Source organism: Ambystoma mexicanum, chromosome 4q, assembly GCF_040938575.1.
Source record: "Ambystoma mexicanum isolate Mex_15411 chromosome 4q, UKY_AmexF1_1, whole genome shotgun sequence".
Lineage (NCBI taxonomy): Eukaryota > Metazoa > Chordata > Amphibia > Caudata > Ambystomatidae > Ambystoma > Ambystoma mexicanum.
Window position 1 is genome coordinate 126,278,731 of NC_090928.1, and position 22,710 is coordinate 126,301,440.

Sequence of the window (22,710 nt, forward strand, 5' to 3'; positions counted from 1 at the left end):
AAATCGCCTGTCACTAACGTATTAGCAAGTGGGCATAATTCGGACCAATTGTGGAGAATAGTGGCAATAGAGCAATGAATAGCGTACCTGGCCGGCCTTCCTGGAGGGTTATAAACGTTAATGATTAGCGTTGGGGGCAGAGATGAATGTGGTCAGAAAAAATGGCAGGCAAGATATGTGGGGCAGTGAGATTATCAAAGAAATGTTTTAGCTCAAAGGTAGATTGTGCTCCAACTGCAAGGCCTCCAACTGGACGGCCCCTAGAGCCTTGGATTGCCAGGAGATGTAAAATGGTGTAGCCATGAAGGTTAAAAGGATTGTTTGTCCAAGTTTCTTGATGAAGATTCCGCAAGATGCAATAAAGAAGATACCCTGAGGATGAGCCAAAAAATGAGCATTATGCACGAGTATTCAAAGCGGCCCATTTAATTGAATTCATTCGAGAATATTGTCAATAATTGGTCCTGTCTAGGGAATCCGGGACCCAGGCCAGCGAGTCATTTTTCTGCCAGTTATTGAGTTAGCTGTGGTGTGGTCAAAGGCTGCCCCCAAACTGGATCTCTTGGTGGAATGGGAGGGTATAAAAGCATGGGGGTTGTGTATTGGGAAGGATGAGAAGAGATCAGCCTACTTAGCGACTCTCACTGTTTGTTTGTGACACACTGTAAGTTTGAATCCCAAATGTTAAAGTGTTCCTGCACAGGTATGCAGTAATGACACCATTGCTGGAGAGTCACATTCAAGTAAAGTCCAGTGTGTGGCACTATCTGCTCTGGGTAGCTCGATGTAGGATAGATTGTGGCTGGAAATTAAAGACAGCCAAGGAATATTGCTCCACATGGCTAGCGGAGAAGCACGGATGATAAAAGGGCTATCTGCTTTGGGTGAAAGCTCTTCCAATTTTATCAATTTTCTAAGTGGAAGCGATAGTTTGGGCTCATGAATAGGGCTGATTTTGGTGATAGGATGGGTCACTGCTCCCACAGAAATATACGAGGGGAAACTAGTGTTAGCTGAGGCTGCACTGGAAAAGACTGCTGTGACGTATTGGCCAAAAGGAGCCAAGGTTTGCGGTGGGCACAAGAAGAAGTGAAGGTGGCAAACTGGGCGAGGAGCCCAACTTGCGTGGGCCAGTTGAGATGCAGTCTTTTGAAATGTGGCATTGGCTTTGACAGGCTTCAGCCTTCCATTGTGAAGGGTGGATTACCATGACTTAGCCATTTGTCCAACAGGCCCTGCAATACCACTTGTCTGGTGGTTCTGTATCTTGGACTTTAGTAAAGATTGTTTGTCTGGAGTTCAAGGCATACTTTTTCATCGCTGGGCATCCAAAGGGTTGGTGAATGTCACTTGCTTATCTTGTTGTAGAGTTTTTCATGCAGACTGGCACTTCCTTCATCAGTATTTGCGCAGGGAAGCGGGGCTATTGATCATGGATATCTCATATCTCAATTGCATAGGGCCTCAAGGGCATTTTCTTCAGTTTCGGCGATGATATTGGCTGGGGAAGGATTGGTTGACGGTGGAGCAAGGGACCGAGGATTGATGTTCGAATTGGGGAAATAATCCAGCAGGGGGCCAGAGACCTGTGGCAGAACAGTTAGATCGACTATTCGTTGCTCGCCAGATGTTAAGTGGGCCGAGAGAGTGCCCATGATAGGTGAGGATGTAATCTTGGAAATCTCAGCATCTTTAAAATCCATTGTGGGGAATTTAGAATTACTGTCAAGGATAATGTCAACAACTGTGACCAAGATGAATTTCAACTCGTATTGTTCTGTTTCAATGTTTGTGCAGAGTGACAATAATGCATCAAGTTTGGAAAATATGGTATTTATTTGGGAATCAGAGTGCCTGGTGTTTTCATCATGGAAGCCAAAAGAATTAATATTTGAAAAGTTAGGGACATCTTCGGTGTCACTGTTACTTCTCCTACTGGAAGATTCCGATGGAGATACCAGCTGCTCGAGATTTGGGCTGGCAAATAGGTTTGACCCAATAACGTTGTTGAAACCTATTGGGGTGAGGCCCAATGAGTTTCTCTTAAAATTAAGGCAGCGATTGAGTAGGAAACCATTGTTATCAATGGAAGGTGAGCAAAAAGGTGGGCTTTCCTCAGGTAGGGGTTTGTCCAATAGGCTCGCCCTTGGATCAAGCGTTACAGTTGTTGCTTCAAAAATGCCCATCATTTTAGGTTGGGACGTCCCTGCTGTATAGGGTAGCTTTGGTGTCAGCACCACAGTTAATTACCGGGCTGTGGGCGTGCTTGCCCATATTAGATGATTCGCTATGAAGGCCGTACCTTCGTGGGCTTTTTGTTTTCATGTGTAGAAATAAACAATCCTGAAAAGCTGGAAGGAAAACAGTCAAAGAGACCAGTAGAGGAAGGCGCTTACCAGAGAGAAGGGAGAAGAGGCCTTGGCGTGGCTTGGAGGACAATTTACATTGTACAGGCAGCCTTCACAGGGAACCCAAAGAGCAGGATTTGACACTGACCAGTCCTAGAAAGCAAACTCGGCTGGCCAGCAAAACATCACCCGCTACACCCCAAACACCAGAAACACTCCACGCACTGCGCTCGCTCCGCAGAGACTGAGCATATGTAGGAAAGTAAGATCTTCCAATCCACACACTGAAGGAAATGGTAGAAAGACTTCACGAATAGTGCAGCATCAGCTCTGACAGAGAGTCCTCCAAACACCAGAAACACTCAACGCACTCTGCTCGCTCAACAGAGACTGGTGTATATATAGAAAAGCAAGATCTACCAAACCACACAATGATGGAAATGGTAGAAAGACATCACAAATAGTGAAGCATCAGCTCTGACAGTGAGTCCCCAAAACACCAGAAACACTCCACACAATCGGTTCGCTCCACAGAGACTTGAGTATATGTAGTAAAGCAAGATCTTCCAATCCGCACAATGAGGGAAATGGTAGAAAGACTTTCACAAATAGTGCAGCATCAGCTCCGACAGAAACACTCCAAGCACTCCACAAAATTCATTTCCTTTGTTTTCGGTTCATCTTCTGCTATGTGCAGGTCTCCATTTTGAATGCTGTGTAATCTTGTCACTTTGGAAGACGGTTTATCCTGAGGCTTTATGTTTCATGGACAGAAAATAAATCTATGCTAGGAGGAGTTTACTTTGAGGTTTTATGAACATGCCTAAATTGTAGTGCAAATGCTTCACAGCACAGGTACATTGGTGTGTAGCAGACAGTGCAGCTGTATGATCGTGGACAGTTTAGATACTCATCTCTATTGTTTGTATCGGGAGAAGGCAACAAGCACTAGGGGATGGAGTGTTCATTAAAATACACTCTTTACATCTATATCTAACAGTATATTTTGACTTATGTGCCTCATGAGGAGGGAAGCTAGAATAATTCTGCTTGTGCCAAGCCAAAAGTATTATTGCCCATGTTGATTTGTTATCTTTTGAAGAATGGCCAATTCAAAAATGTATCATACTAAGATGTGATTGTTCACAAATGTTAGGTCACACGCTTACTTCCATAGGCCACATCCTCTTTAACCGTTACTTATGCATGGGATTTATAAAGCTCCTACCTAGCAGGAAAGCAACAGAGCGATGGACGTAGATGATACCCTCAAAGGGTTTAGTGCAGTTATTGATGAAATAGTGAATGTATTCCAAGCAAAAAAGAAACAAAATCCTTCCTGACCACTTACCAACATGCTTGTGCTTTAGGGTGACAGTGCCAGTGGCAAATTAAGCACTGGGAATACGAGTTGTAATTATTTAGGCTAGGGTTCAAATGCATTTAGGGTGATGGTCAAGGTTTTATGAGAGGTTTGACTGGCAGATACTGGAGGGGGAACCCAGACATTTGCCTGGGTTACAAGGATAATAGAAAGGCTAATGGTCCAAGTGGACACCATCACACCTAGGATGCAAGTTTTGAATGGGGATCGAAATACAATTTAAACTAAAAATTAGATCTTTTTTACAATTGGGAAATTAAGGATCGATCTGACAGTAAACATAGTATTAATACATGTACGTTTGCAGAACTCGTATCCATAAAACGAAATTAAGCCACTGTCATTCCCCCAAATATACAATGGTCTAATTTGCTCTCCCGGTATATGTAACTGCATCTTAAAAGAGAATGGCAACATTATACAGAGCTTGCCCTTAGGCGTATTATTTAGAAAGCAGGGCCATTCAGGGAACCCAGGATTACATTATACTACTGTTTTTTTCAGGGTTGTTTCCTGAACGTAGGACCTCGCTTACAACTTCAGGTTCATAAGGCATTGCAAAATGACAGTGTAATTCTCATAAAAACATGTTTTCCGATGAAGGGTTTCTCTAAAGTTGAAGAGTGCTAGCTCATTTTGTCAGTCAATTAATTTGTTGATGCCTATTATGTAATGTGTTGACTGTATGTTTATATGTTTGAGGTCAATAGATTGTATCAAACGTTGAAAGTACGTTTTATGGATATAAATGGTCAGATTCCTGGCTGGATTGCCATGACCACAGTACACTAAGATGTCTGATGATATTTCATGAATATGGTTCTTGAAAAAAGATTACAAAGCCTAGCTTTAACTTGTATGGGAGCGGCATATGGGGGGTAGTGTCCTGTTCTTAAATGTACATTGAGCTTCTTTGCCACACAGATGAACCAATCGTAGGTAAGAGTGAGTTGTGAAGGCTTCATAGAGGAACGCGGGAGTGATATGCTTCATTTCCACAGAGAAAGTAAGACTTTGGCACTGATTGGCTAAGCGTTTTCCAATCGGATTTCCCCTTTAAAAATCGCTTGTGTAAATCCGGCCATCTATTGCCAGCCTCATGTTATCTCACTAGACACGTTATGTCTAACATCACAAGTATGACAATGACTCACGGACATTTTTTTTTTAAACACTATGTCAAGCTTCCAATTTGTTGATGAAATAGTTAATTCTGCAATCATGAGTTCACATAACTTTAATCTTGAATGATGTGGTTCATTCTGCTTTTGTCTTGGTTTCAGCTGGAGGTCACCAAATAAACCAGACGTGGATGGAGAGCACGAAATCAAGTTTTTCACATCTTTAGCTTCACCCAAGGTACATAACATCTATGTGCTGACTGTTGCTGTTTTTGTATATCACACATCTGCCATTGGTGTGGCACTACAGCGCTCTTTACCTGTCCACAGGGCTGTAGGCCATTGGCTGAAACTCTGTGTCTGGTTGGAATTGTGCATGTTCTAAATGGAAAATACATTTACCAGACAACTAGGACAGGCCACTGGAAATTAGTGTAAAGGGGGGCTCTATGGGAATCAGGCCACCACCATGAAAGATTAGATTATTAGATTTGCAGTTGTATGGAGTGACTGTACCGTCACATTGTCATTTCCACTATTTACAGACTTTGCTTTGTGAGTTTAAACTCAACTCTTTTTTTAAAGTTTATTTTTATGTATACTAGCTTTGTTTTTGTGTGGAGTATGCCATATAGCATATGAGTGTATGTTATATAAGTGTATGTAGTTGGAGTGTTTGGCATATGAGTGTATCCATGTATGATTGTATGGCCCATGAGCAATACAGTTTTCATCTTGTACATATATGCAAGTAATTTACATCTCATGTATGTCATATATACATTTGAAAATTCACATCAAAGCTAGTCCTAACTTTGATGTGTTTTTATACATATAGTGGAATACATGTGTGTAATGTACATTTTATACACATAAATGTCGAGCTTGAGTAAAAGATGCCCATACAATTAGCCACTGTCTTCTATCGCTTATATTTTTAGGTGACTAGATGACATACATGTGTGTCAGATGTGCATGTGTCATAAGAGTGTGTGATGTGAAAGTGCTTGGTGTAAGGTGTATGAGTGGTTGGCGTGTGTATGGCGTATACGTGGTGTGACATCATTAAACTGCATATATCCTATATCATATATCCCTCCTATACCTATGAAAGCTCACATAATAGTAGACATATAAAAGTGCTGTAGTACATACATGTACAAAGTTTTTATTTCCTATTCGTTTCATATACATATAATTAAAACATTAAAATGACTTCAACATTTGTCCTTACTTTGATGTGACTTTTAATCGATATTAGTGGACATGTGTGAAATGTACATCTACTACATGTGAATGTCCTGTTCCAAAAGAAAATGTACACTGGTTCTGAGTGTGTGCCATATGAGTGTGTTGTGTAAGAGCATGTGCATGTGTGTGTCATAAGTGTGTATATCATACGAGCATGTGTCAAAAGAGCTTGTGTCATAGGAGCATTGGTCATAACATCATGAGTTGTATGTGCACAATTCATAAGTGTGTGTGTGTTGCGAGAGTGTGCGATAAGAGCATGTGTTGTAAGAGAGTGTGTCATACTAGCGTGTGTCAAAAGAACATGTGTTATAAGAGGTTGTAGTGCAAGAGAGATGTGTAAATCTGTGTGTCTTAAGTGTGAATGTCACAAGAGTATGAGGTGTAAGGAATATGAGTGTTTGGTTTGTAAGTGTCTAGCATGTGAGTGTATAACATATAAATAGCATATGAGTTTTTCATATAAAGTCATGAAATGCACATGTCCTTTGAGGATCCTATACATATAAAAACGTACATTAAAGTGAGTTGTAGCAGGCATGTAAGAGTGGTACAATTTGTACATGTACACAGTTTAAAACTCCTGAAAAATTACATCAAAGTTAGTTCTGAATTTGCTGTGATTTCTCTTCATAGATATAGTACTAGACCTGTATGAAATTTTAAGTTTCTACACTTATGTGTACGATTTGTATAATGGATGCACATGTGATTCATTTTAAAATGTGAATATCTCCAAATTCAGTTTTTGTTAAAGTGCATCAATTCATGATAATATCTAGGTGCATGCCAAAAATCTTGTAATTTAAGCATCCAATTTTGGAATATTTGGCCTAAAATATTTTTGTTCCTATGAGAAAACCCATGTTTTTAAAAAGCTATCAAAACAATTAATACAAAAGTCTAGCAATTTTCATTCAGGGGCAGCTGCCACGAAATGTTAATGTTTATATTTGTATTTTATTAAATCTGTAAAATACTTTTGCCAAAGCATTGCACAAAAAAAGGTGCAAAAATCACTTTCACTAAGGTTTTCTCAGTGAATTTCAAGAGTTTTGTTATACCATTGGTTTTTCACTTTCCATGTTGCACCATTCGGTGCCTTAAAGTAACACAGTAACCATAGTCTGTGGCCACACCCATTACCACGCACCGCACTATAGTTGTAAAATTGCTCTTTTTTTCTTAGTCTAATTTCTTTAAGTCGCTTTAAAAAAAAAAGTTTGCTCATAACCGAAGTTATCAATGTACTACATATAACTGCAGTTATCCGTAAGCACACTCAAATAATCACAGTTATCCTTGCAAAGCATGCACAATCCAAAACTCTTCCCTACCCTACCAGGGACTTCACAATCGCCCATCTCCTCGCGCCATGCTCCCCCACTCCTCTTAGGTTCTTTTTCTATCCCTAGCCCTCTCCCATTCCCTCAACACTCATCCTGTCATCTGAAACACTTTAATTCCCGATCTAATTTTCTATCATAACCGTGGTTATCCCGCTGAACAACCCTGTTTATGCAAAAATGTTAGAGCTCTTAATTTGGTCCCCAGCCCTCCACCCCAACTCCCCAATTTCACATGGTGTGCTCTCCCCCGCACCTTCCCATTTCATCCATTTTCCTCCTCCAAATGGCATTTTTTTCAACTTTTTTTCAGCTAACCCTGGTGATGCCTCTTATAACTAAGATTATAATTCGCGTCGAGAAAAAAAAATTGTAACTTTTCTGTTTTGGAAAAGCATCAGTGATTAATTGTGGGACACACGCATAGCCATAATTTTGGGAAAAGGATGCACCCCTTCCCCATCAAATATTTTAACAACTACTGGATGGACTAACCCCAGACCCCTCCCGATAATTGCATTAGCTGCTCTCCCGCTCTTTGCTGAAAAGCACAAAGACCGATAAAAAGGTTTTAAGGAGCAGTGGGCATCCTACTCTCTGATGAATATTTTAACAACTACTGGATGGATGTACCCCAAACTAGTCAAGAAAATTAAGTCAACACTGTATGCCCAAATTGTTTCTTATTTGGCCTAAATCCTCCAAGTGGTTTCCATGCTATGGCTGTTCAAAAACTGTCCTTTTTCTCTATTGGAAAATGAATGGGAGTAGGCAGCAAATTGTGTTTTTATCTTTTGTTGATAACTGTAATTTTTTGACAAATTGTACCAAAAATGTCCAGTTTGGTGGGGCCCTTGACAAGAAAATGTCCTCCAAATGGATCCAGCAAGTGAAATGTTATTAGACTCTGTCCGTCTCTGCCGCAAAGCACCAAAATGTCCAGTTTAGTGGGCCTATTGACAAACCTTCTGTTTAGAAAATGTCATCCAAATCCCCCAAGCAAGCAGGGACGTCATTTGGGGTCTCCCTTGCTACCCCTAAAAAAACCATCCCTTTTTCCATTTTTTGTATATTACAACTCCTGGGCTGTGTCCAGTGCGATGTGGATCTTTGTTTCAGGGGTGGCTGGTTTTCTTGTTCAGGCCTCTTAAAATAACAGGCGGTTCAGCATTTATAAAACTTTGAACAGTGACCCTAAATAAGAAAGAATATAAATAACAAATAATGTGTCCTTCTGGAATTCTATACCATAATTGGCAGATTCATTAAAGTTTTATTTCAGGCACACTTCAGGGGCAAGTCGCTGATTTAGTATGTTCTTAAACACTTCAAATTCACAATGTAGACAAAAACACCCAAACAGCATTTAGAGTAGAATAAGCATACATTTCGGACTATGGGGCCGATTCATGGAATAATCGTGCGCCAAAATCGGTGCCGCAAGCGAGAAAAATCCAGCGCACGCGTGCAAATCGCTCACAAGAGATTCATGGAAGTCTGTGCGTGTGTTTCTCCTGGGAGCTGTGCCTAATCCGCGCCTACCTTACACGTAACTGCGACATCCCAAACGCTGTGCGCTATGCGCACAGCGAAAGCATATAACGTGTGGCGCACACACCAAAAAGGGGGCGGAACATGCAGAATGGGGAACAACGCATGAAAATGAGGGCATAACTGGGGAAGTACTGCTGGGAAATACATGGAATGCCCACACACTCGCGAACAACATGTATTCATGGAATCGAATAGGGAAAACCTGCGCACACCAAAAGACATGCAGAGGCGTAAACACATCCGGCACACGAAAGCAGGCGGAAGCACCCCCGTGCAGTATAAAAGTGCACGCAAACAACAAACACGCATATACAGCTACGATGAATGTCCCATTTCTCGCAGCAGTGATTGTGGGACACCGCAGGAGGAGGAGAATAGCCAGTCCCACATTTATTTGCTCAGGACCAGCCTTTTTGGGATGCCTGATGACCAGGTCTATGGCAGCTATAGGTTTCCACCTCATATCATCCTAGACCTGGTCACTGAGTGGGAGGATGACCTCACATCACCCACCTTGTGCTCCCAAGCACTGAGCCACTTGGAAAAGGTGCTCAATGTCCTGCATTTTCTGGCCACTGGGTCATTTCAGCAGACAACTGCCATAGTTGGGGGCGTCTCACAGGCCACGCAGCCACACTGCCTACACCAGGTGTTGGCAATCATGACTGCGCGCCCCTCAGTCCGCAGGCACATATGCATGTCCAGAACACCCGCAGAAAGGCAGGCCGTGGTCCAGGACTTTTACGGGGTGGCACAATTCCCCAAAGTGCTCAGTGCCATTGATTGCACACATGTGGCCCTACGTCCACCTAGGCACTGGCATTCCATCAACGTACAGGTTGAATGCAATGCCCAGCAAATCATCACCTCTGTCTGTGCAAACTATCCTGGCTCTACCCATGACAGTTTTATATACAGAATATCTGCCCTGAGCTGGGCCCTAGAAGCCGGGAAGCATGGCGACACATGACTTATTGGTGAGTAGAAATGTCTCTGCACATGCATGCATGTTACACACAGACAAATACACAAACCCAATTAATGACAACCATCATCACCTCCCCAGGGGACAGTGCCAACCCTCTGAGCACCCACATGATGATGCCAATACGGAGCTCCACCACACCACCCCAGGTAAGATACAATGCAGCCCCTATTGCAACCAGGGCCATAGTGGAGTGCACATTCGGAGTGCTCAAGTCACGCTTTCGCTCCCTTGACTGCTCTGGTGGGCAGCTACTATATGCACCCCCAGTGGTGTGCAGGATCATTGTGGCATCATGTATCCTGCACAATGTTTCAACACGGCGGGGCATACCGGTGGACATGGTGGTGCCCCCACATCCTCAACCATACGCACAGGCACTGCATATGGGAGGAGAAAGGGCACATGGCGAGGCAGCCCGGACCCAGCTTGTGGCCACATTTTTCACCTAAACTCCCACCCTTGCGGAGTGCTCACAGGCCTGGCACATACCAGGTGACAATCGATGATGACAAAGAGACAGTCAACTGTCACAACCTTACCACCCTGAGAATGTTTACATGGAAGTGCTACATTGTGTGCATCCCTAGCTACTTAAACATAACCAATCCGCTGTGACTAAAAGGAAAACATGCAAGGTGCATATCCCACCACCCCCCTGCAAAACAGTTCATGAAAATCACTGGTATGTCACCCAAATCCTCCCAACCCCAATGGCCCTCGTCGGCCACACCATGACATGGCATGCAACAGCAAAAGAGCAAACCAAATGCACAACCATGACTAATTAGTCACAAAGTGGCACGTGATAAATGGAAACAGGCCTGAGACAATCACACCTGACATGGAATCAGATGAAATGAGTGACCAACAACCTCCCACACATACAAAGGCATACACAAATGCATGCCACCTGCGGTACCATCAACAAAAGGCAGAATGCCTGTTGGCATGCACATTGGGCAATCCAAATCAGCAAATCCCAAAACCGTGTGCTGTGTGTGTCCCCTGCAACACACCGCTCAGCACACAGTACAGTGAGCAGCCATTGCATTGGGGATACACCTTGAGCATCATATAAAAAAGGACAAACAACAAAAATTACCATGTGACACATGTACACGATCCGAAAATTGTAAGTGATCATGCGCTGCAGGGACACAACATGGCAGAGAAGGCAATCTGTGTGTACGTGTGGGCATGGATGGGTGGTTGTGTGTGTGGTGGTGCGTTGTGTAAGTGTCTGTGTCAGAAGGGACATGCACTCATTACATGCATGTGAAATGAAGTGACCCTCAATGTCCTGTACACATCACATGTGAACATTGCCCTTGTGGACCCCGCAGTGTGTTAAACCACACCAATCCCCTGACACCTGAAAAGTAAACCCAACACAGGAACCTCCATTGACCAGCAGAACACATCATGTACATAGTACCCCACATTGACAATGTCAGATAGGGGCCAATCACTGTAGCCCAAGCGTACCAACTTGACATTGTCACCACCTGGCCCCCTTCCATCATCAGTGTGGCTTTAACAGCTAAAGGGTGCAGGCTATCATCTACAGCATGAAGTGCATCAACCACGTATACAGGCAACTAATGAAAAAACATCACAATCAACTTAAAAAAAAGCATAGTTAAAAAATATACTTACCATAAATGATTGCATACATGCCGTGGAGAAAACATCCTTAATCCCCACTAGGGGTGTATACACAAGTAGGACTGCACTGGCGACAGATATGACAAAAGTCCAATGCCCCTGTATAATTTGCTGTCACACCGATCCATCCTTGCAAGCCCATGGAAAGGGGAAGCAGGAGTGGCATATGTGTCAGGACCGCAAGCCACAAATACATACACAAGACAAGCTTGTATGGGCCCAGCTGGACCACACAGTGGTTGCTTTCTAATGCCACAAAGCACCACACTGTGACATAAATGCACAATAGACAAACAATAATATTTTAAAAAATAAAAATGTCCACATACGACCTGGGGAGCAGGGGCACCCAGGAGGGGGGAGGTACAGGGTGCACCTCAATACCCACATGCGATGATGTTGAGTTTAAAAAAAAAATCCATGGGCTCAAAGCCTGCACAGCCTGACCTTTGTGGTAGATAAGTTGTCATCCTACTCACCCTCTGGATGACAATCAGAAGGTGGACGTGCCACAGTTGCCTGACCACACCTATCCGCAGCTTGCCCCTCCATGGCAGCAAGCATGCGGGTCTGGTAAGCCCGGTCCTGTGTGGCAATGGCACATAGGTCAGCATGCAGCACCTCACGTGATACGCGTGCTTCCTCTTGCAAGGTAGCACATGTAAGACGGAGTTCTGCCTGCATGGCCTCACATGACATTCGGAGCACCTCCCGGCTTGCCTGTAGCTCAGCCGAGATGTTGTTTTCCAGCTGCTCTATCCTCCCTTCTGACCGCTGCCTCTGGGACATGTTGAGCACACCCAGAGTAGATCTGAGGGATTGGTGTTCTTCTCTCAGGGCCTCCCTATGTGCCTCTGTCTGAGCAGCAAGTGCTTCACGCAGAGACACCATTTCAGCCCAGCGTGCCCTGCTTGAGGCTGCCATGCCAAGCCTGGCTGAGCGGCACGTGGACTGCCTTGCCTGCAACTGGAGCTCCACCTGCCTATAAAGGGGGAGCATGGATTGGGCCACACTTTCCATGCCTTGAGCAATCTTCTCAATAGCTGCCCCCTGTTGCTGTGAACTGGCATACATGGCATGCTCCCACTAAGTATTCCCCTGTGGTGCACAGCCACCGCGTTGCCGGACATTACACCTGCGGGACCCAAGGAGCCATGGTCCTTGCTGTATTAGCACCACCCGCGGCTGCAGAACTGCATCCCTCCGTCGACATGATGCCCCAGGCACATCAGGAGTGTGACCGTGCGCCCAGAACCACCACAGGCGGACGTTCCAACACTGCCTGCAGCATTTTCGTAAAATAACAACATATTTGTTATTCAACAAAAATGCTAGAACACATGTCTAAACACTTTCACACACACCAAAGTAAGTAGCTGCAATGTTGCACAACACAACGTTGAAGCTGCTTGCATATGTGTATGTGAAAGTGTACAGATACCCCCGTGCAGGCAGCTCCACAGTAATTACAATCCAATTTGCGGCCTGTAACCAATCTGCGGTCTATACCAGTTAGTATAGCCCGCAGATTGACCAATCAACTTTGCAAAACACCAGCTAGGGTGTTATAATACAGAGTACATGTGTCACAGGATGCACCTGTGCTACTGCGTTTCATAACAGTGAAGGGATGAACACCTAAGCATACATGCCAAGTCACTTTGACATTGCAGCAGTGAGTAGGCATGTGGAATGGTGTAGCATGGCTCAGAAGTGGGTGGGTGCAGTGCAGTACATTCCCAACCATCTACATCAACAAGTACGTTTTGATGTCAATCAGTTAACAGGACGGCAGTGTAAGGGCAAGTTCAGCCATCATGTGCAATGTGCCTGCACTGGTTTGCATGGCTGCAGTTCACCCACACACCCCTTAGTTAAAATGCAGGGAGGCATTGCATGGCAATGAAAGGTTGACCAGAGAACTGTGTATTGGCAGACAGTGTTGGCTATCATCAATTGAATCATCTCAGTCAACTGACACCACAGCAGATGATAATGGGACAGTAAGCAGGACACATGATGAACCCTTAGTACTACACCTATTCATGCAAAAGGTACTACATCAGTTTAACAGAGACAGGGGGCCTGCAACAGGGGGAGGCTTGTGCCCCACACAGACAATGACCCCCTAAACATGTGCGTAATGCAGGACTGAGACAGAGTGAGCATGGAATGGATGACAAAATGCCATGACAAGTATGTCATCCCGGAGACATGCTACAATGATCATCCTTCCAAGGACACATAGGTGCATGCATGTAATGCACATGGAGCATGAATGGGCACTCATGTCCTCAGGGATCATCTGCCATCTGCACAGTCTGAGTGAGACACCCTGCATCAAGGACAAAGGATGTACCCCACAGTAAATGTTGTGCAGGTTTGCAGAGGGAAGTGTGCATTAACACAGGAGCGTGGAACAGGCCATTGCAGTAGTCCAACATGTTGCCCACCCGTGCCATGGTGAAATAGAGGTGCAGGGGGGTGGAGTGGCAAGGAAGCATGACCACGTGGAGTACCCGCATCCAGGCTGACCACACATGCACGTCAGTCATGCGATGACATAGTACGAGTGCTGAGTGAAACAACACCACAGGCTACATGCAGAGAGGTCAGTGAGCTGGGACATGGACCAGATGGGCAGCAGAGTCCCTGGCATGTGAGTAGGGTGCATGTGTGGTGATGAGGACATTCACTGTCTGCATCACATGTCCAGGATGCATCACAACAGGCACGCATCAGTGAAGCATTGCATGACTCGTGCATGAGAACCATGTACACATAACATGTAGTGGCAGTCAAGCACAACACATCACACAAGCAAATAACACATGAGCTGGAGGAACACACAGCAACACTCACCGGACAATGCATCATAATTCAGCATCTCTCCTACTCCTTGGATCAATTCTGCCTGGATGAACTCTGCAGCGATCTCCTCATGCGGAGTGAGTTGTTCCTCCTCAGCTGTACGCACCTGATATCCAAATGCATTAACACCATCCGCAATTCGCTGCCAGTGGACCCAACGCTGGGCAGGCGTAGTGTGACAATTTGGGACCACTAGTATATTGCGTTTGTGTTCCGACACGTAGCCCACAAGGAAGTCCAGTTCCTGCTTGTTGAAAGGCTTTTTCCTCGACGTGCCGGAGTCTGGATACGTGTCTGGGGTCTCAGCCTCTTGGCAGGAGCAACCTTCCTCCTCTTGGGCAGAAGTACAGACCCTGACTGGCAAATGCTGCCCTGATCAGTAGGGGCAGTGGTGCTGGTAGACTGGACCAAGGGAGTGGCAGGTGGAACCAGGACAGAAACCCTGACTTGCATCAGTGGCTGATGGGTGCTCTTGTCAGGACCCAGCGCAGCAACTGCCGCTGTGCCAAGGTCTGTGACCGGCACATTCCTGGCTGGCAGACTCACAGCCGGGGTGGTGTTGGCTGCATCTGCCCATGCAGTTGCCAACACCCGGCTGCTCGGGGCAGCAGATGACAACACTGCCCCAGGGACATGTGCCTCGGTCAGAGAATCCCTGTGCGCACATTGCTTGTGCCTCCTGACCACCTGGAATTCAGCCTGGTAGTCCTCAGGTGCCAACGCATCATGCGCTTGCCAACTCAGAGCCTGGGTGGTGGTCACCACAGCTGCACCTGCAGCTACCACTACCGTTGGGCCCGTGACAGTAGATGAAACTGACTGCCGGGTAACATGGGCGCCAGTGTCAGATGCAACAGCTGCATCTTCCGGAGCCGCAGGGGGTGGTGGCATGACTGCACCAACATGTGGCAGAACATCCTGCCCAAGTGGCGCACCCCCGCCTCTTCCCCCTCTGCAGCCTCCCTGGCCACCCTGGACTCCCCCTACTCCCTGGTGCCATGTCCCTGACCATGCCCAACATGTCGAGGATGCCCAACTGAGGCACCCCTCACCTTCTGTGGCCTCCCAACCATGGCACGGATGTACTAGTGCCAATGGGAGGTGCACATGACAATTGTCCTGGGCAATTGGGGTGAAGGGGGTGGGGTATGTGATGTAAACAGCACCCCGGTACTCCTGCAAGGCTGTATGTGATCCCTGGGGGAAAATGACGGATCATGCAATGCTCAGGCACCCCAAATATACAATAAAACCATGCATGCAAACCCCGGTAGCCCACATGTGGCACCCAAGGACACAAAAAACGCGTACACCTGGAACACACATGCTACTATGATCTTGAAAACGGGTACATGATACACAGGGGGACCTACATCGGGAAAAATAGTGTGCGCGACTCACCATCTGACTAGCGTGGGAAAGAAAAACACGCGTAGGCAAAACCCCCGCCAAAAGAAGAGGTACGTCCTCGATCCGCTGTGAAGTGATGGCGTGTGAAACAACAAGAAGCAGCAAAACACACGCATCGGTCTCTAGGAAAAGCACATACAGTGAACTGCTGGCCCACGCTCACCTTTAACCCGTGCCGAGGGAAACTCCCGCGTGCATCATGTCACTTATGCGCTTACGCGCTAATGCCCTTTCCTTGATTTACATGCAATCTCACGCTGACATGCTGTTTTTGCATGTGCAGATTCACTCTGCATCACGCTGGCCACGCGACAACACACGGAAGACCGCGCTCCTGCCCATAAGACCATTTTCCTGCCCCCCACAGCCCTGAGCAGCCTCCCACGAGCCATCTGCTGCTGCCTGCCTGCCTGCTGCCCACGTGCCCTGCTATTTGGTGCCTGCCCATTGGCCATCTGCAGGGGCCCAGTTGCTGCGACCACCCATGCTGGAACAGAAGTCTCCCGACTGGTGTGCCATTGCTCCACAGCCCAGCCCCAGGACCCAGTTGCACACCCACACCTGCCTCGGGGGTTGCCATGTTGGGGCAAACTCCATCTGGGACCACTGGCAACCCCCAGCCAGAGAGGCAGAGGGCTGTCAGCTTCTCAGCCAGAGAAGTTGGCATCCTGGTGGAGCAGGTCCAATGGCATTATGATGCCCTCTTCAAACGACCGTGCGCCGACAAGGAAGGACGGAGGAGGAACTGGTCGGACATCGTGGTTGCCATCAACGGGGAGGGGGTGGCAACCCCCGACTTGAAACACGTCCATAAGCGCTAGGAGGACTTCAAGTCCAGGACCCTCAGGAAGGCCGGAGCCTCTTGGACGATGCATGATGCACAACTGCATGTGTTGATGCACGCATGTTTGTATGTCTGGGTGTGTACTATGCCATGTTTGTTTTTATGACACATGGATGCCCTTCCCACCTTCATCTACTTGCATGATGTGCATGTGCGTGTGTCTGTTTAGTATGTGTGTGACTGTGAGACACCATGGATGCATGTGACACGCACATCAGGGTGCCCGATTGGCTGATGTGAGACAGTTGGTGACGATTGTAACTGTGACAGGAGGCTGAGATGGCCATAGGCATGTCTGTGTGGTGGCATGTGTGCATGTGATTGTCATGCCCCATGATGCTTGTAACTTCCTGTCACCCTTGGGATGTACATGCACGTTCATGTGAATGGATGAAGTTGTCTGTTGCATGATCCCAGTTTATTTGTGCATGTGTGTGGGTTCAAATGACATGAGTGTTGGGGAGTGTGATGCCATCTGTGATGTCTGACACTGACACTCATGTGCAACTGTTATGTGTGTAGCACACCATTGTATGGTGCCCTGATGCCTGTGTTCTGTCTCTCCCTGTCTGCAGTGTCGACTGATGAAGAGGGCAGAGACAGTGTTGTGGAGCCCAGCGACAGAGATGCCACCGCCAGCCAGAGGCGCAGAGCCCAGCTCCCCTCCCAGGTTATAATATCTTCCGGGAGTGAGGAGTCTGGCGCCGCGTCCATGGTCGCAGCTGCCGAGGGGAGGTCCAAGAGGCAGCAGAAGGGGCAGCTGAGCTCCCACAGGGGCATACTGAGGAAGACGGCACGGAGTCATCCAGGTTGGTGGGGGGGTGTGGTTGAGGAGGAGGCCGTATCAGCTCCACGCATTGGGCCTGGAGGGGGTGGTTGCACTGGTGCCACTGGTACGAGTGGTGCAGTCCAGGGGCAGGAGGCATCACAGGTCACCGCTGAGGTGCCTGTGTGCAATCCTGTCCCTGATCCTGTGACTGCATCATCCAGCACCAGCAGGGATGTCTCTGTCCAGGCCCGTTCACAGGTAGGGGATGCGTCTACAACAACTGGCTGTCCTCTCCCTGTGGAATTGGCAATCCGTGACCATGTGCAGCCTATCCTAGTCAGTGTGGCATTGCACATGCGTGGTATTCAAGATGACGTGCATTGTTCTAGGCAGGACAGTGCACGTCATTTCGAATACCTGCATGGCCTCCTCGACTTGCTAGGACAGGTCACTGGCGCAGGGTTCCTCCATGTGCTCGACGCTCTTGCGACCCCCTCCTCAACTGCAGTCCCTATGCACCAGTCACCCTCCGTGCCATCTTCCCGCCCATGTATCACCTGGGCCCCCTGTGGAGATGTCCCTGAGCCCGCGGTCAGGCTAGTGGAGAGCACATCCTTGCCACAGTCAGGAGTCGGAGGTCCAGCAGGGGTGGTCATGCCACCAACTGGATCCCAGCAAATGGAGAATGTGCAGGCATCATCAAGTAGGGCACGTGCACGACGGTGCCTGGGGATTCCATCCGTCCGGAGGCCGTCATGGTGGCAGAGGCAGTTGGCTCTGAGACAGCAGCAGGCTCGGCATGGGAGGCATCATCGCTCAGGGCCAACAACATCCTGGGGGCAGGCATCGGCAGGTGGGCAGGAGGACCCAGGACTGGGAGTGTCTTCTGTGTGGCAGCGGTTGGGCCAGCTGATCGATGCAGATTGGCGGCGGGCGTAGAGGGCATGGCTCACGATGGTCGGGCGGAGAACTCCATGCACTAAGCTTTGAGGCGGGCTGAGTGCCTCGAGGCAACTCGCAGGGAGTTGGTGGATGCCACGGCTGCATCCCTGCGAGACCTCGAGGCCAGGGAACAGGTCCACCTCTGGAACATCAACATGGAGTTCAATGATGCCCTTGCCGGGAACATCAGTAAGTGAGCCGTCGGACTAGCCCGCCACTTATGTACATAGTTATTTAGGCATAAGTTTCCTTTCGTTTAATTTATGATTTGGAGTCCACGGACTTTGCTCCTCCTTTTTGTATATAGTTCTGTTTTTGATAGGATTTTTAATAGATTTCCTTTATTTTTGGGATCATGGACCCTTGTGACTTACATTGTGAATAGTTCCGGACATGTACATACATTCTTTTATTTTTTCATCCCATGGAGTAATGTTTTTTATGGTTTTCAATTTTGGATTTATTTCTGTGGACTTTGGCAATGGACCACTTTTCAGTTTTCATGTCTTGGATTTTTATTTTTTCCTAGGATTTTCCTTTCTTTTTGGTATTGCTTTGATAATTTGTTCATTTGCATGTGTGGTTATGATTTTGTCATTTAGTCATTTTGGTTTCTTTTTAATACATTTCACGAATCTTCATTATTGTTGTGGTGTACTCTCATTAGTTTTGTGCATGCGTCACTGTTCATTGCCTCTGTCATGTGTCACCACTGTGTGGCTCTGTTGGACATGTCTTTGGGTACATGCGTGTTTTTTTTTTAATGTCAAGGCGTGGTGCTTTTAGTGGGGAGTGGGTACAATCTATGGTTGTGTGTTTGGACTGGGGTGCTGTGGCATGGGGTGAGATTTGGGTTGGCATTTCTGACATGGGCCTCTATTCTGACAGCACGTTGGGTGGGGGGACAAAAGTTGGGGCCTGCTGGCAGGTGCCCGTCACTGGTGGGGGGGACGTGAGTCGGGGCCTGCTGGCAGGTTGCCGTCTATGGGTTTGGGATGGGGAGAGATGTGTCGGGCCTGCTGGCAGGTTGGCGTTAATGGTGGCGGGACATGAGTCAGGGCCTGCCGGCAGGTTGCCGTCAATAAGGGTGTGGTGGAGGCACATGTGTACGGGCCTGCTGGCAGATGCCCATCACTGGTGGGGAGACATGAGTCAGGGCCTGCTGGCAGGTGCCTGTCACTGGTGGGGGGACATGAGTCGGAACATGCTGGCAGGTTGCCATCAATGGGGGTGGGGAGACATGTGTCGGGGGCTGCTAGCAGGTGCCCGTCACTGGTGGGGGGGACATGAGTCATGGCCTGCTGGCAGGTTGCCGTCAATGGGGGTGGAGTGGGGGGACATGTGTCGGGGCCTGCTGGCAGATGCCTGTCACTGGTGTAGGGGACATGAGTCGGGGCCTGCTGGCAGGTTACCGTCAATGGGTTTGGGGTGGGGGGACATGTGTCGGAGCCTGCTGGCAGGTGCCTGTCACTGGTGGGGGGACATGTGTCGGGGCCTGCTGGCCGTTGCTGTCAGTGGGGGTGGGGTGGGTGGACATGTGTCGGGGCCTGCTGGCAGGTGCCCATCACTGGTGGGGAGGACATGAGTTGGGGCTCACAAGTGCATGGTGCCATGTGGGCTGCCTGCAGGGCATGGTCAGGGGTTGTAGCAGTGTCCCCCGTGGTGAGGGCTGCCTGTGGGTCATAGTCAGGGGTGATGGGCTGGATGTGGGGCATGCCCAGAGGTGTAGGGTCCCCTGTGGTGTCGGCTGCCTGCGGGGCATGGTCATGGGTTGTAGGGGTGTCCCCTGTGGTGTGGGCTGCTGCCTACAGGGCATGGTCAGGGATTGTAGGGGTGTCCCCTGTGATGAGGGCTGCCAGCCCACACCACAGGGGACACTCCTACAACCCCCGACCATGCCCCGCAGGCAGCCCATCCACCCTGACCATGAAATGCAGGCAGCCCACACCACAGGGGGGACTTTTTCCACGCAATTTGCCTGGTGCAGGCAGGGTTTGCGTATTGCAGGAGGTGCGCAAGTAGATTTTCACGCAATTGGGCTCGCGCGAGCGGGGTACGCGTATTCCGAGGGGTGCGTGAGAAGTTTTACATGCGATTGGACTGGCGCAAGCAGGGTTTGCATATTCTGAGGGGTGTGTGAGGAGTTTCACACGTGTTTGGGTTGGCATGAGCAGGGTTCACGTATTCCGAGGTGTGCGCAGGGAGTTTTACACGCAATTGGGCTGGTGCAAGCAGGGTTCAGATATTCCGAGGGGTACGCAAGGAGTTTTACACATGCCAATTATATGTATTTTGTCAAAATCTGAAGCCTGAAAAGTAGATCCACGCATGCTTGACATGTGGCCAACTTTGCACCATTGTAGGTGAACTGGCCTACTGTTAAATCTCAGTTACTAGTTTAATGGTATCCACTACAGAGTGTATACTAAACATGGGTTGGTGTTGTTGCCAGGTGGCACTCCGCCAATTTATTTGTCCATGTTAATGATATTTTCTTTTAGAAAAATTCGTCACTTTCACCATCTGGTGGGGGGAAGCCGTAACACCTACCGGTCTGAAAATGAGTACATGAATTAACTTGGTGACCCCTCACACCTGTGATCAGGCATTCAAAAAAAATTCTATTCCTTGATTGTTTAACTAGAAGTGCTTTAATTTGGTAAATTACTATGTGAAAGTTACATCATTTATATTAATTGCATTCTTGTGCAATCTTAATCAGCCATTCCATTCAAAGGCAGTAATGACCAGCCAACAATAACGTCTTGGTGCACGTGCCTCTTGTTTCGCCAAACTATGGCTTCCTCTAGGCTAGTTACACAACATCTGGCTATTAACAAGATAATTCATAACATTTAGTTGTGCTATCTTATGTTTAGTTACAGTTTCGTATACATCACAGCACAATCCGTAAGCGTGACTCTTTAAGCGGCATGTTTCTTCATGTAAATAAATATTCAGATACTAAAGTTTTGTGCTGTTCCTCTCGTACCCCGTGAATGAGTTTAGTTCCTATGGATACTTGTGAGAAACATTCGTAGTTGCGCTTGGGGAATCCTCTGAGTGGCTATTAGCAATGTCCTCCTATTTCTTCAACAGGTGGCTGCTAGTATGTCCCATGGAGTTAGGTGGAACTTTGTTTCATGGTTTCTTGATCAGTGCTGTGAGTACAGCTTGTAACTTCTCTGAGAAGGCAGCTGTGTTCTGCTAGCATTCAGACATATAATTGCTCATTTTACTATAGTCGATAAGATAGCTATAGCTGGTAAGATGGCTCAGTGGGTTAAGCGCTCGTTGCATCAATGTGTGTGTGTGTGTGTGTGTGATCTGCAGGTTGCAAGTTCGAATGCCAACAAAGCCAACTCAGCCTTTCATCCTTCTCAGGTTGATAACTGAGTACCAACACAGGATGGGTGATATTGTATGTATCAGAGGATACAGAGTTGGGATAAATTGTTATTGCGCTAGCATTTATCATTTAAGCTCATTTGCTTGTTTAGATTCAATTTCAGCGGATAAAGTAGTTAAAGTCTTTTTTTGTTATCTCTTTAACATACATTTATTTCAGTCTATCTACACGTGTTTCACCATCCAATTTCATTATAGAATGGATCATCAGGAGATATTTTCTTGCTATTCAATTCTATTCATTTACTGTGCCCATGATACAAGGGTTAATCCTTATATTTTTTTTAAACAAAATAGTAATTTGTTTTTCAAAGTAACTCCAAAGTAACAGTTGATTGTAACAGTTGATTGTTTTTCTTCAGAAATAATTGTCTCTGCAAGTTTCAAAAATATTCACTTGTCTAAATTTAACCAACTTTTGGTTAAGAGAAAAATGATTTGAAGGCTTTAAATCCACCATGAACGAAGATTTCTTGTTTCTTAGGCTCTGGGCCCGCCTGTTAATGTCCTCAATGCTTCCTTTATGACACATTCATATTGTATGTATGTTTGTTCTATATAAAACACTTATGCGTAAGTGCTATATAATAACACATCATTATTGTTTGGCTCTGGAAGTCTGTTTGCATTCACAGTAATTTAGTAATATGGCCTATACACACCAATATTAATGATACATATGGTGATCGCTTCTTGTATGAAATGTATATCACATTACAGTGATATCGTAACCATATTTTCCATAGTGTACTTAGGAACAATGCTATGTGATGCCACTTCCTGTTGTGTCAAGGGGTGAAAGGTCATGT

The 22,710-nt window shown here is 46.9% G+C and overlaps 1 protein-coding gene across 1 annotated transcript in view; it reads left to right on the forward strand.

Moving 5' to 3' along the window:
• The window catches only part of WDR64 (WD repeat domain 64), a 1,979,698-nt gene that overhangs the window by 1,854,014 nt on the left and 102,974 nt on the right, over window positions 1–22,710 (forward strand). Inside the window, exon 25 of the mRNA XM_069607651.1 lies at window positions 5,016–5,091. Coding sequence (XP_069463752.1) covers window positions 5,016–5,091 — 76 coding nt within the window. The remainder of the gene's footprint in view (window positions 1–5,015; window positions 5,092–22,710) is intronic.